The sequence below is a fragment of the Mercenaria mercenaria genome, chromosome 11, assembly GCF_021730395.1.
Source record: "Mercenaria mercenaria strain notata chromosome 11, MADL_Memer_1, whole genome shotgun sequence".
In the NCBI taxonomy this organism is placed as follows: Eukaryota; Metazoa; Mollusca; class Bivalvia; order Venerida; family Veneridae; genus Mercenaria; species Mercenaria mercenaria.
Genome location: NC_069371.1, coordinates 3,143,827 through 3,158,079, shown reverse-complemented (window position 1 = coordinate 3,158,079; position 14,253 = coordinate 3,143,827). Strand labels below are relative to the sequence as shown.

At 36.8% G+C, this 14,253-nt stretch overlaps 1 protein-coding gene across 1 annotated transcript in view; it reads right to left on the bottom strand.

The window, feature by feature from the left end:
* Positions 1–14,253, bottom strand: part of LOC123532584 (transmembrane protein 106B-like) — a 55,183-nt gene that overhangs the window by 30,740 nt on the left and 10,190 nt on the right. The window contains exon 2 of the mRNA XM_045314045.2: positions 6,470–6,533. Within this exon, the coding sequence (XP_045169980.2) occupies positions 6,470–6,533 (64 nt within the window). The remainder of the gene's footprint in view (positions 1–6,469; positions 6,534–14,253) is intronic.

Sequence of the window (14,253 nt, the reverse complement as noted above, 5' to 3'; positions counted from 1 at the left end):
GGGTAGAACCAGGAACTTTCCGTAAGCCAGCTGGATGGTTTCCTTACATGAAGAATTCTAAACACCAAGAGAGGTTTCGAACCCAAATCGGGCAAGAGATTCTCAGTCAGCAACCATAACCACCTGGCCACATATGGGGAACAGTGGTCTAATGGTTAAGGTGTGGGATGATCAACATGGAGGTCACTGGTTTGAGCCCACTGGTAATAATGACTGTAATTACCCATGTCATCAGTACTGATTTATCCAAGACGCAGACTCCAGGGTGACTGAAATTAGCTTCAAGCAATTATTACAATTAAGGTAAAATAAATTAGTACAAACAACAAGATGACTACAGTTGCCCTAAGTCATTCACATGTCCCTGACTGTTTGACCTTGAATATAGGTATGAAACATTGAATCATCAATGGTAACAACTGTATTATTATAAACTAGTGGCCCCTAAACGGGGCCAAGTGCCACCATTTGGATAAATTTGGGAGAGGATACTACAATGATCCCACGGGGCAATGCATGAGAAGAAGCCATTTAAAGGTTTTTCTATTTTTATCTCCAGCAACCCCTAAATGGGACCAAATTTCCCCACTTGAAAAAGTATGGGTGAAGACCTTATAATAATGCTACAGACAAGTTTTGATGAAGACCCATAAAGCAGTTCACAACAAGAAGTTGTTTCAAAATATTTCTGTTTTCAGTTCTAGAGGCCCCTAAAAGAGCCCAGTGAGCTGAACATATTTGGGGAAGGACTTTACAATGATGCTACAAACCAAATTTCATGGAGATCCATCCAGCTATTCATGAGAAAAAATAATTTAAAGGTATTTCTATTTTTAGCTATAGCGGCCCTTCAAAGGCGACGAATCTCCCAATTTGGGGCAACTATACTGATGTTACAGACCAAGTTTGCTAAGATCAGTCAAGTGGTTCATGACAAGAAGTCATTTAAAGGCATTTTCACTATCGGCGCCTAAAAGAGGTTGAGTGCCCCCATCTGGACAAATTTAGGAGAGGCGCTTATACACTGTAATGATGCTTCAGATTAAATTTAATGAAGATCTATCAAGCACTTCATGAGAAGTTGTTTAAATGTATTTCTATCTTTAGTTCTAGCAGACCCTAATAGGAATCTGAAAGAGGCGACTCTTTAAAATGCTAATTCTTTCTACAGTACTGAAAATGATACGTTATAGAATATAAATTCTTTATATAAAGCAGGCAAGGCAATGAATTATCATGCAACAAGAGCTCGTCGAACACGAAATGCTCCCCTTGATGCATTTAGTAATTGCACAAGGAACAGAAATTATATGCTCACTGTAAACAAAAGTACTACCATTCTGGTTTAATCTGACCTTGACCTTTAACCTATTAAGCTAACAAGAGATTACAGATTGATTTTGGCGCCATCCACTGAGCCATTTTTAATGTTCCAAATTTCAAGACTAGCTCAAGGTCAAATTTCATTTAGGTACAAAACAATGTGTATGTGGTCCAAATTTGAAAGCGGTGGCTTGAGAAATGTGAAAGCAGGTCACTAGATCAATTTCAAGGTAAAGTTCATTTCGGTAAACAGAACTATGCATGTGCTCCAAACTTGGAGGCTGTAGCTTGAGAAATGTGAAAGCAAGTAATAGATAAAAATCAATGTAAAATTTCAATTCAGAACACAAAAATATGCATGCAGTCCAAATTTGAAGTCTGTACCTTCAGAAATGTGAAAGTAGGTCACTAGCTCAATCTCAAGATCAAAGTTCATTTCAGTACACAAAAGTATGCTTGTGGTTCAAATTTGAATGCTGTAGCTTGAGAAATGTGAAACTAGGTCACTAGGTCAAAATCAAGGTCAAATTTTATTTTGGAACAAAAAACTATGCATGTGGTCCAAATTTGAAACCTGTACCTTCAAAAATGTGAAAGTAGGTCACTAGGTCAATAACAAGGTCAAAGTTTTTTTCAGTACACAAACCTTTGCATGTGGTCCAAATCTGAAGGCTGTAGGTACAGAAATGTGAAAGTAGGTCACTAGGTCAAGATCAAGGTCAACTCATGTCAAGGTTCATCTTGCCACTCAAAACTATTCATGTGGTCCAAATTTGAATGATGTAAGTTATGGACATGAAGATTCTAAGTTTTTCCCTATATAAGTCTATATGAACCATTTGACCTCTGAGGCAGGGCCATATTTGACCAGAGAGGGATAACTTGAACAAATTTGGTAGAGAACCACTAAATAATGCTACATTAAAAATACCAAAGCCATAGACTTTGCGGTTTGGACAAGAAAATTTTCAAAATTTTTCCCTATATAAGTATATGTAAACCATGTGACCCCCAGGGCGGAGCCATATTTGACCCTAGAGGAATAATTTGAATAAACTTAGTAGAGGATCACTAGATGATGTCATATACAAAATATCAAAGCCCTAGACCCTGTGGTTTTGGACAAGAGGTTTTTCAAAGTTTTTTTTCTATATAAGTCTATATAAACCATGTGACCCTAGGGGTGGGGCTATATTTGACCCCAGGGAAATAATTTGAACACTCTTGGTAGAGGACCACTAGATTTTGCTACATACCAAATATCAAAGCCCTAGGCCCTATGGTTTTGGACAAGAAGATCAGAAACCATTTAATTGTTCCTGGCCAATGTGACCTTGACCTTTGACCTAATGACCTCAAAATCAATAGGGGTCATCTGCTGGTCATGGCCAACCTAACTATCAATTTTCCTGACACTAGGCCCAAGCGTTTTTGAGTTATTGCCAGGAAACCATTTTACTGTTCCTGGTCACTGTGACCTTGACTTTTGACATACTGACCTCAAAATCAATAGGGGTCACCTGCTGGTCATGACCAACCTCTCTATCAACTTTCGTGACCCTAGGCCTAAGCGTTCTTGAGTTATCATCTGGAAACTGTTTTACTGTTCAGGGTCACTGTGACCTTGACCTTTAACATACTGACCTCAAAATCAATAGGGTTCATCTGCTTGTCATTATCAACCTCCCTATAAATTTTCATGATCCTAGGCCCAAGTGTTCTTGAGTTATCATCCGGAAACCGTTTTACTGTTCAGGGTCACTGTGACCTTGACCTTTAACATACTGACCTCAAAATCAATAGGGATCATCTGCTGGTCATTATCAACCTCCCTATCAACTTTCATGATCGCCCAAGTGTTCTTGAGTTATCATCCGGAAACCGTTTTACTATTCAGGGTCACTGTGACCTTGACCTTTGACATACAGATCTCAAAATCAATAGGGGTCATCTACTGGTGATGATCAACCTTCCTATTAACTTTCATGATCCTAGGCCCAAGCGTTCTTGAGTTATCATCCGGAAACAGATAAGTCTACATTCCGACCGACTGACAGACCGACCGACCTACCGACCGACATCTGCAAAACAATATACCCCTCCTTTTTCAAAGGGGGGCATAATAAAACTGTGGAAACTCATTTCATCAAACTGAAACATGGTATTTTTTAAGGATTTTGCTTACTGCTACAATAATATAAATAAAATTGACTAAACTTCCCTATATGGCTATTCTGACACTTCTAAAGAGCTCACATTTATAACAAGAGGGCCATGATGGCCCTATATCGCTCACCTGTTATCACTGCACTTGAGGGCAAGAAGGTCCTCAGAAAAAATATCTAAGTCCAAAGGACAGGAACAACAAAGTAAGAAATTTAACCAAACAGAAAAACAAAATTCTTACAAGGTACAGATATGTCAAAATACACCTAAAAATTGGAGGTACCATCCATGTTGTACCACCGAAAAGTGGTCTCGGGTTTTCCCTACGGCCAATAATAAAAAAGTTACTAAAAATAAGCTATTTATAGTAACGTAAAAGGGAAGTAATCAAAAAGAAAATTATTGTAAGTGAACAAAAGAAGGATCTGCCAAATAAATCTGTTGACATAAATGAAATTTCAGATCAGTATCTTCATTAGTTACGGAAATAAACCCATTTTAATTTGAAATAAAGGGAGGTAATTTGACATAAAATCAGTACATAGTTATCTACCCTGATTGACTCGGTCCAACTTATGACAATAATGAAATTTCAAATAAGTGCTATAAGTACTTACTGATATAAATCCATTTTGACTACAATCAGGGGAGGTAATCAGATATAAAATAACTCTGGAAACTATGACTGGATCTGATTTGTCATGGAATCCAGGATTTATTGTTGCTGAAAATATTTTGGAAGTCTGTATCAAATAAAACCATAAATGAAGTCTCTATATGGCTGCAAAAGCCAAAATGGCCAATTTTGGACCTTTAAGGGGCCATAACTCTGGAACCCATGATGGAATCTGGCCAGTTCAAGAAAGGAACCAAGATCTTGTGGTGATACAAGTTGTGTGCAAGTTTGGTTAAAATCAAATCGTAAATGAAGTTGCTATTGTGCAGACAAGGTCAAAATAGCTAATTTTGGTCCTTTCAGGGGCCATAACTCTGAAACCCAATAGGGCATCTGGCCGGTTCAAAAAAGGAACTGAGATCTTATGGCAACACAAGTTTTGTGCAATTTTGATTAAATCTAAATCATAAATGAAGCTGCATTTGTGCAAAAAGATCAAAATATCTAATGTCTGGGCCATTCAGGCCATAATCTGAACCCATAACGGAAACTAGCCAGTTCAAGAAAGAAACCAAGATCTTATAGCGAACAAGTTGTGTGCAAGTTTGGTTAATAAAATCATAAATGAAGCTGCTATTGTCAGACAAGGTCAAATGCTAATTCTGGCCCTTTCAGGGCCCAACTGAACCCATAACTGGAATCTGGCATTCAAGAAAGGAACCAAGACCTTATGGTGATACAAGTTGTGTGACCAATTTTCATGAAGATCCATTGAAAAACATGGCCTCTAGAGAGGTCACAAGGTTTTTCTATTATTTGACCTAATGACCTAGTTTTTGAAGGCACGTGACCCACTTTTAAATTGACCTAGATATCATCAAGGTGAACATTCTCACCAATTTTCATGAAGATCTCGTGAAAAATATGGCCTCTAAGAGGTCACAAGGTTTTCTATTTTTCAACCTACTGACCTAGTTTTTGACCGCACTGACCCAGTTTACGAACCTGACCTAGATATCATCAAGCTGAACATTCTCACCAATTTTCATTAAGATCCATTGAGAAATATGGCCTCTAGAGAGGTCACAAGGTTTTTTCTATTTTTAGACCTACTGACCTAGTTTTTGACCCCACGTGACCCAGTTTTAAATCTGACTTAGATATCATCAAGATGAACATTCTGACCAATATTCATGAAGATCTCATGAAAAATATGGCCTCTACAGAGGTCACAAGGTTTCTCTATTTTTAGATCTACTGACCTAGTTTTTAACCCCACGTGACCCAGTTTCGAACTTGACCTAGATATCTTCAAGGTAAACATTCTGACCAATTTTCATGAAGATCCATTGAAAAATATCGCCTCTAGAGAGGTCACAAGGTTTTCCTATTTTTAGACCTACTGACCTAGTTTTTGACCGCACATGACCCAGTTTCGAACTCGACCTAGATATCATCAAGGTGAACATCCTGACCAATTTTCATGAAGATCCATTGAGAAATATGGCCACTAGAGAGGTCACAAGGTTTTTCTATTTTTAGATCTACTGACCTAGTTTTTGACCCCACATGACCCAGTTTCGAACTTGACCTAGATATCATCAAGGTGAACATTCTGACCAATATTCATGAAGATCTCATGAAAAACATGGCCTCTAGAGAGGTCACAAGGTTTTTCTATTTTTAGATCTACTGACCTAGTTTTTAACCCCATGTGACCCAGTTTCGAACTTGACCTAGATATCATCAAGATGAACATTCTGACTAATTTTCATGAAGATGCATTGATAAATATGGCCTCTAGAGAGGTCACAAGGTTTTTCTATTTTTAGACCTACTGGCCTAGTTTTTGATGGCACGTGACCCAGTTTCGAACTTGACCTAGATATCATCAAGATGAAAATTCTGACCAACTTTCATAAAGATCCCATGAAAAATGTGACCTCTAGAGTGGTCACAAGCAAAAGTTTACGGACGCACGGATGGACGACGGACGACGGACACCGCGCGATCACAAAAGCTCACCTTGTCACTTTGTGACAGGTGAGCTAAAAATCAAATCATAAATAAAGCTGCTATTGTGCAGACAAGGTCAAAATAGCTGATTTTGGCCCTTTCAGGGGCCATAACTCTGGAACCCATCACGGGATCTGGCCAGTTGAAGAAAGGAACCGAGATCTTATGGTGATACAAGTTGTGTGCAAGTTTGGTTAAAATAAAATCATAAATGAAACCACTATAGTGCAGACAAGAAATTGTTGACGGATGCACTGACGGACGGACGCACGGACGGACGACGGACGAAGGGTGATCACAAAAGCTCACCTTGTCACTATGTGACAGGTGAGCTAAAAATAGTCTTACGTTCTTCTTGGTCGCAGTCTTTTATCTTTCATAGGTATCAATGCCACAAGCTGCCCCTCTTGTTCTGAAAGTATGAATTCAAGCTTAGAGTGTCAAAAGCTTATCAATTCTGTCAAAAATATTTAATTAAATCTGATTGCCGATATGTTGTAATAGAAATGAAATACCATAGGTGGTGTAGTGATAAGTTCTCTCATATTTTATAAACAGTGACTGTAGGTCCTTTTTCCACCTTTAACAGTGGTTTCCAGTCCAAAATTAGCTCATTTCTAAATTTGTGAAATATTTGTTTTTGTTCGGTTGAATGTCGCACTGAGACATTTATAGGTCAAAATGGGAACTTTCCTAAATTTCATAATGAAGACCCCTTCCTTGCATGAATTTTTTTTATTTTAAATGCCACTGAATTAACAAATATGACACAAAACTTTGCACGTGTATATGTCTATCTCTGCTGAAAACTTTGTTTCAGTCAGGTTTTCAGAAGTTTCAGAATAAAGACAAACTGGTCAAAAAAGTGATAGCGAGCTCATGATAGAGTCATAAATGTGGTCGTCTATAATCGTCTAGATTTTGTTGTTAACTAAAACGGTGCATTATAATTCAATTGTTTCTATTTAACATGTTATGGGCCGGAGGCCTGAATCATTATGTAAATAAAGTTGAAAGTTGAAGGCCTCTACAGTGTTAACAAGCTTTTCCTTTGATTTGAGTGGTGACCTAGTTTTTGACCCCACATGACCCAGTTTTAAACTTGGCCTAGTAATCATCAAGATAAACATTCTTACCAAGTTTCATGAAGATAGGGTCATAAATATTGCCTGTCGAGTGTTTACGAGCTTTTCCTTTATTTTGAGCGGGTGACCTAGTTTTTGAACCCACATAACCCAGTTTCGAACTTGGCCTAGGAATCATCAAGATAAACATTCCGACCAAGTTTCATGAAGATAGGGTCATAAATGTGGCCTCAATAGTATTAAAAAGTTTTTCCTTTGATTTGACCGGATGTCCTAGTTTTTGACCCCATATGACCCAGTTTTGAATTAGGCATAGGAATCATCAAGATAAACATCCTGACCAAGTTTCATGAAGATACGTCATAAATGAGGCCTCAAGGGCGTTAACAAGCTTTTCCTTTGATTTGACCTGGTGACTTAATTTTTGACCCCACATGACCCAGTTTCGAACTTGGCCTAGAGATCATCAAGATAAACATTCTGTGCAAGTTTGTTTCAAATCAAAGCATAAATGAAACCTCTTTAAGGCTGAAAGAGCCAAAATAGAAAATTTTGGGGCAGTAACTCTAGAACCCATGACGGAATCTAGCCTGTTTTTGAAAGGAACTGAGATCTTATTGTGACTTAAGCTGTGCGCAAGTGTGGTTAAAATCGAATGTAAAATGTCACTTCTATCGTTTTCACAAGGTAAAAATTAACAAATTTTGGCTCTTTCAGGGGTCAATCAGGGGCTGTAACTCCGGTGTAACGGTCAGTTTTTTCCCCAGTCAGTTCTTTCCCATTATAGAATCCAAGATCTATTGCTGTTAAAGATATTTTGCAAGTTTGTATCACATCAAACCATAAATGAAGTCTCTATATGGCTGCAAAGGCCAAAATAGCAAATTTTGGCCCTTTAAGGGGTCATAACTCTGAAACCCATGAGGGAACTAGCCAGTTTTCAAAAGAAACCGAAATATTATGCCAATACAAGTTGTGTGCAAGTTTGATTAAAACTGATTGCAAAATGTGGTTTCTATCGTGTTCACAAGAAATTGTGGACAGATGACAGACGACAGACGATGGGCGATCACAAAAGCTCACCTTGTCACATAGTGACAGGTGAGCTAAAAAATGTAAGAAGTAAGTAATAAGTTATTTACTAGCAGGAAACATATTGAACAAATGATGAAGACTGCATCAAATTTGACAGCAATAGCAGTCAGCTTTGTGCCTAATTATAATTTAATTAATTATAATTAATTAACAAATTTGAAATAATTGAAAGTAATTATTAAATAAGACTAAAGTCAATTACAGCAATTGTAATTAATTAATTACTGACTCAGATTTAAGCAATTATTGTCAATTAAATCTAATTATTCGTAATTATTGTGCCTCATCTATTAATGCTCAGGTGCACACAGTTTACACCTATAGTGCTGTAAATAACAAGGTGTCAACACCTTTTGTATTCTTTCATCGCTTTATGAGTCAGCTTTAAGGTGCATTTCTGGTCTGTAATAACTTTAATTGTAGTTGCCACACAAAATCTGTCATTTGCATTATTTTTCTTTAGAGAATACTGTATTGATATAGAGAATAATGGACCTGATAGTAATTCATTACAGACTTTTTTCAATGTGTATGTGCTTATCAATGCTTTAATTGTAGTTGCCACACAAAATCTGTCATTTGCATTATTTTTCTTTAGAGAATACTGTATTGATATAGAGAATAATGTACCTGATAGTAATTCATTACAGACTTTTTTCAATGTGTATGTGCTTATCAATGCTTTAATTGCAGTTGCCACACAAAATCTGTCATTTGCATTATTTTTCTTTAGAGAATACTGTATTGATATAGAGAATAATGTACCTGATAGTAATTCATTACAGACTTTTTTCAATGTGTATGTGCTTATCAATGCTTTAATTGTAGTTGCCACACAAAATCTGTCATTTGCATTATTTTTCTTTAGAGAATACTGTATTGATATAGAGAATAATGGACCTGATAGTAATTCATTACAGACTTTTTTCAATGTGTATGTGCTTATCAATGCTTTAATTGTAGTTGCCACACAAAATCTGTCATTTGCATTATTTTTCTTTAGAGAATACTGTATTGATATAGAGAATAATGTACCTGATAGTAATTCATTACAGACTTTTTTCAATGTGTATGTGCTTATCAATGCAACTAGTAGCAATACTCATTAATTAACTAGATGTGTGTCCATAGGACACAGGTGCCCCTCACTCCTGTCACTGTACATGGTTTTATGACTCCAGGTTAGTCCCTTTTTATGTCAAATACTTTTTGAAATATGAACGACACAAACTGGGACGTACGGATGGATGGATGAACAGACAGACGGGAGGACAGACGTTCCTACATATGGTTATTTATGTGGTTACTCTTTTGTTCTCTCTATTGTTCTTTTAGCAACATAAAAGAAAAATAGCCACATAAAAGCCTTACAGAATGAATGGCATCAAAGAAAAAGTAACAGTTACCTATTGTTCCTATAGCCACCTAAGTATGCAAATATGGGCTATGACAGACGGACGGACAAGGGCAACTCCAAGTGCCGCACAATTATAATTAACTACTTGTCCTGAATAATTGTAATTAATTAATATTTGTCCCAAAAAATCAAGTAATTAATTGCAATTGCCAAAATAATTGTAATAAATTACAATAATTGATAAAATAATTACCCTTACGAAATGGTAAAAAAATGCGAACATGCCGCGAACATACCTTTTCGCAGGAATTATTTGCGGGATATTCGCTGCTACCCACGATTGATTTGATACTTGTTTGTGGGATATTCGCAGGAAGACCAAAGATCGGGGGGATGATCGCGAGAAGAACTTAGAAGATTGTAATCTTTTGGTAAACTGTTCATGAAGAACTTGATAGGAGCAGGTAATTGTAGATCAATTAATTTGTAATATTATCTGTAAGGTCACAGTATGAGTCTGATAAGTTAATTACAACCAGATATTTTGGACATGTTTAAAGGGAAATCTGTATGCATTACAGACGTTTTTCAAATGTGAAGGGTGATTCTTAGAGGATGATAGGAATATATTCTTATTTGTGGCAAGTCAGAAAATTTATGTTTAATATCTATACTCATATGTCTAAATAAACTTGAGGAATTTTGAAAATGAAATAGATGCTTAAACTTTTGCAGAGCTGAATCAGATTATCTAAAAGGAAATATAACAAGAGCTGTCACATGAGACAGCGCACTCGAATATTTCGATGCTGGATAGTGAAATTGGATACATCTGAGGAAGCTGGAGCTGTCACTGGAATGTTTAATGACTCAAATGTGGATGAAGATATTGGACAGTAGCTTAAGTCTCAAAAAATTAAATCAGTATAAAAGGAACATATTTCATGGAAAACTTCTGCAAAAGTAATGCACCATGTGTCATATCATGTGGCTAATAATTCAGAACAATTATTTTAAATTTTAATCAAATCTATTTAGTAATACTGGAGATACAGCAAAAGTGCATCACAACTATTTGTAACAAGAGGACCATGATGGTCCTGAATCACTCACCTGTCCCCACATGACCCAGTTTTGAACTGAGTATGACGTCGTTTTTTCTATTATTTGACATAGTGACCTAGTTTTTGAGCTCATATGACCCAGTTTTTATTTTGACCTAGACATCATCAAGATAAAAATTCTGACCTATTTTCATAAAGATCCATTGAAAAATATGGCCTCTAGAGAGGTCACAAGGTTTTTCTATTATATGACCTAATGACATAGTTTTTGAAGGCACGTGACCCAGTTTTGAACTTGACCTAGATATCATCAAGGTGAACATTCTCACCAATTTCCATGAAGATATCATGAAAAACATGGCCTCTAGAGAGGTCACAAGGTTTTTCTATTTTTATACCTACTGACCTAGTTTTTGACCGCACCTGAGCCAGTTTCGAACTTTACCTAGATATCATCAAGGTGAACATTCAGACCAATTTTCATGAGCATCCATTGAAAAATATGGCCTCTAGAGAGGTCAAAAGGTTTTTCTATTTTTAGACCTACTGACCTAGTTTTTGACCGTAGCTGACCCAGTTTCGAACTTGACCTAGATATCAAGATGCACATTCAGAGCAACTGTCATACAGATCCCATGAAAAATATGGCCTCTAGAGAGGTCACAAGGTTTTTTTTTATTAATTTTCATGAAGATCCATTCAATAGTATGGCCTCTAGAGAGGTCACAAGGTTTTTCTATTTTTAGACCTACTGATCTAGTTTTTGACCGCAGTTGACCAAGTTTCGAACTTGACCTAGACATCATCAAGATGAACATTCAGACCAACTTTCATACAGATCCCACGAAAAATATGGCCTCTAGAGTGGTCACAAGCAAAAGTTTACGGACACACGGACGGATGACGGAAGCTGCGCGATCACAAAAGCTCACCTTGTCACTTTGTGACATGTGAGCTAAAAAGAGGGGCGTAACTCGGAACGTACTGGTGCCGGCAATATCGAACTTGTATTGTATGATGTGAGTGATGACGTGGAACAACCATTTTAAGTTTGATTAAATCCATTTAGTAACAGCACAGATATAAAAAGCATCAAAATTAAACTAATTCTAAGTAAAAAGGGGATATAACTCATAAAACAATTTGTGCCAGAGTGACTGACCTTGTGCCATATGATGAGGATGAGGATCTGGAAAAACTAATTTAAGTTTTAATCAAATTCAGTAAGTAATGACAAAGATATAGTGAAAGTGCACCACAATTAACCTGAAATTCTAAGTAAAAAGGGGGCATAATTCATAAAATATTGGTGGAAGAGTTACGGCCCATAGTGCAACTACTGAAAGTGCATCAAAATTTTAACCTGAAATTTTAAGTACAAAAGGGGGATAACTCATAAAATACAGGTGTCACAGTTATGGCCCTTGTGTCAAATGATGTAGGTGGTGATGATGAACAATTATTCTAAGTTTGAATCAAATCCCTTGTGAAATAACAGAGATATAGTGAAAATGCATCAAAATTAACATAAAATTTTAAGTAAAAAGGGGGCATAATTCATGAAATATTGGTGCCAGAGTTATGGACCTTGTGTCATATGATGTGGGTGATGATGTGGAACAACTATTTTAAGTTTGAAGCAAATCCATCAAGTAATAACAAAGATAAAGAGAAAGTGCACCAAAACTTTAACCAAAGTGCGGATGCGGAAGGACGCCGACGCCGGGTCGAGTAGGATAGCTCTACATACTTCGTATAGCCGAGCTAAAAATGACAATTTTAGTTTCGTAAGTTTAATAATCAAGATGTAAAAGAAAAACTATGACAGATTTGTAGTCATACATATAACAACTTGTAAGCAGTGTGGAGAAAAAAAATTGGGATGAAATGAATACATGCACTGTGACACTGTTATTTAAATTACAATTAACAGTTTAAATTCATACACAGGGCTTAAGCTTGGCTAAGATTTTAAGGAGAAGTCACTTCTCTCTCAGCTAAGATTAGGGAGAAGTGGAGAGATTCTAGGGAGAAGTGGAGAGATTTTCAGGAAACATGGAAAGATTTTAGCGCCATGACATGCAAGTTGAATAAGAACTAAATATACTTATAACTATTTTTATTATTTCCTGTCTTTGCTTAATTAAGTCTATTAATTTAAAGTATAAATGAGCCGTGCCATGAGAAAACCAACATAGTGGCTTTGCAATCAGCGCAGTCTGGTCAGGATCCATGCTGTTCGCTAATGGTTTCTCTAATTGCAATAGACAATGAAAGTGAACAGCATGGATCCTGACCAGACTGCGCGGATGCGCAGGCTGGTCTGGATCCATGCTGGTCACAAAGCCACTATGTTGGTTTTCTCATGGCACGGCTCAAATAACAAATTCACTGAAAATATCAGTGATTCTGTTTTCCTACCCTTGTAAATCTAATTTCTTATCCTTGTGATTAAAATGCAAATTAAAGTTTTTTTCACTCTTGCCTAATGATTACCCAAACCAAGAAAACCAAAACCAGCAAAAAATAAATCAAGCTCCCAGTGCTAATGCACTCAAAGACAAAACAAGAAAACCCATAAATGTGTGTGTGTATGTAAGTTTATTTATAGTCGCCACCGGTTACCCATATGGGCGACTCCTCCAGAAGACTGTTAGTAATGTTAGTAGGAGGATAGTGCAAGATACAGAAGACGCTACAATTCCAGAGGCTTCCCTGGTTCGTTAACATGCCAGGTGTAAAGCACCTATACATGGGACTCTTATCCCAATGTTAGTAATTTTTAGTTGGAGGAGCGGGGTCTCGAACTCACGACCCCTGGTTTCATAGTCAAACAGTGTTACCACTGGACCACTGCGTCCACTCTAAAAACCCATAAAAGCATTTCACAGTCCCTTTTAAATAACAAGTGTGTATTACGCTGGCTCTGAATTAAATACATGTCAACAGCAGTGACATTACTATGACATCACACAGAATACAAGTCTTCCTTTGATCTGCTGGTGTCGGCACACATTAAAAGAAAAAGTTGTAAAACAGATTTATTAGTTTCTGATGGCAGGTATCAAATATTTGTGTGAATTTCAGTTATGTTACTTTAGTCACAAAAAGTGTCAGTAATAATATTAATGTTTCTAAAGTCTGGGTTTTGAAAAATACGACTAAAATTACGTGGATTTAAGGAAGTTACTCAAGGTAAGATACTTTTTAAAGATCAAAAGAGAATGAATAAGCTAATTTAATATAAATCCCTACTGCTTTGTTTATCAACAATCAGATTACAAAAGAAGTGTCAAAGACCATAATCACCTTCGCACTTCTCGGTATCTGAAGTAGGCGGAGCTTAAATTATGCCATTGTGTATTCGAGTCAAGTGTCAACAGGCCGATAATGGATAACTAGAGGAGTGTGGATAAAACAAGAGCTGTCCGTAAGACAGCCAAGCTCGACTATTCGAAATATTGTCCCAGAAGCAGGAAAATATTACCCAAAAAGGTTAAATATCAAACGAGTTTTAAGTTCAAAAGAGGA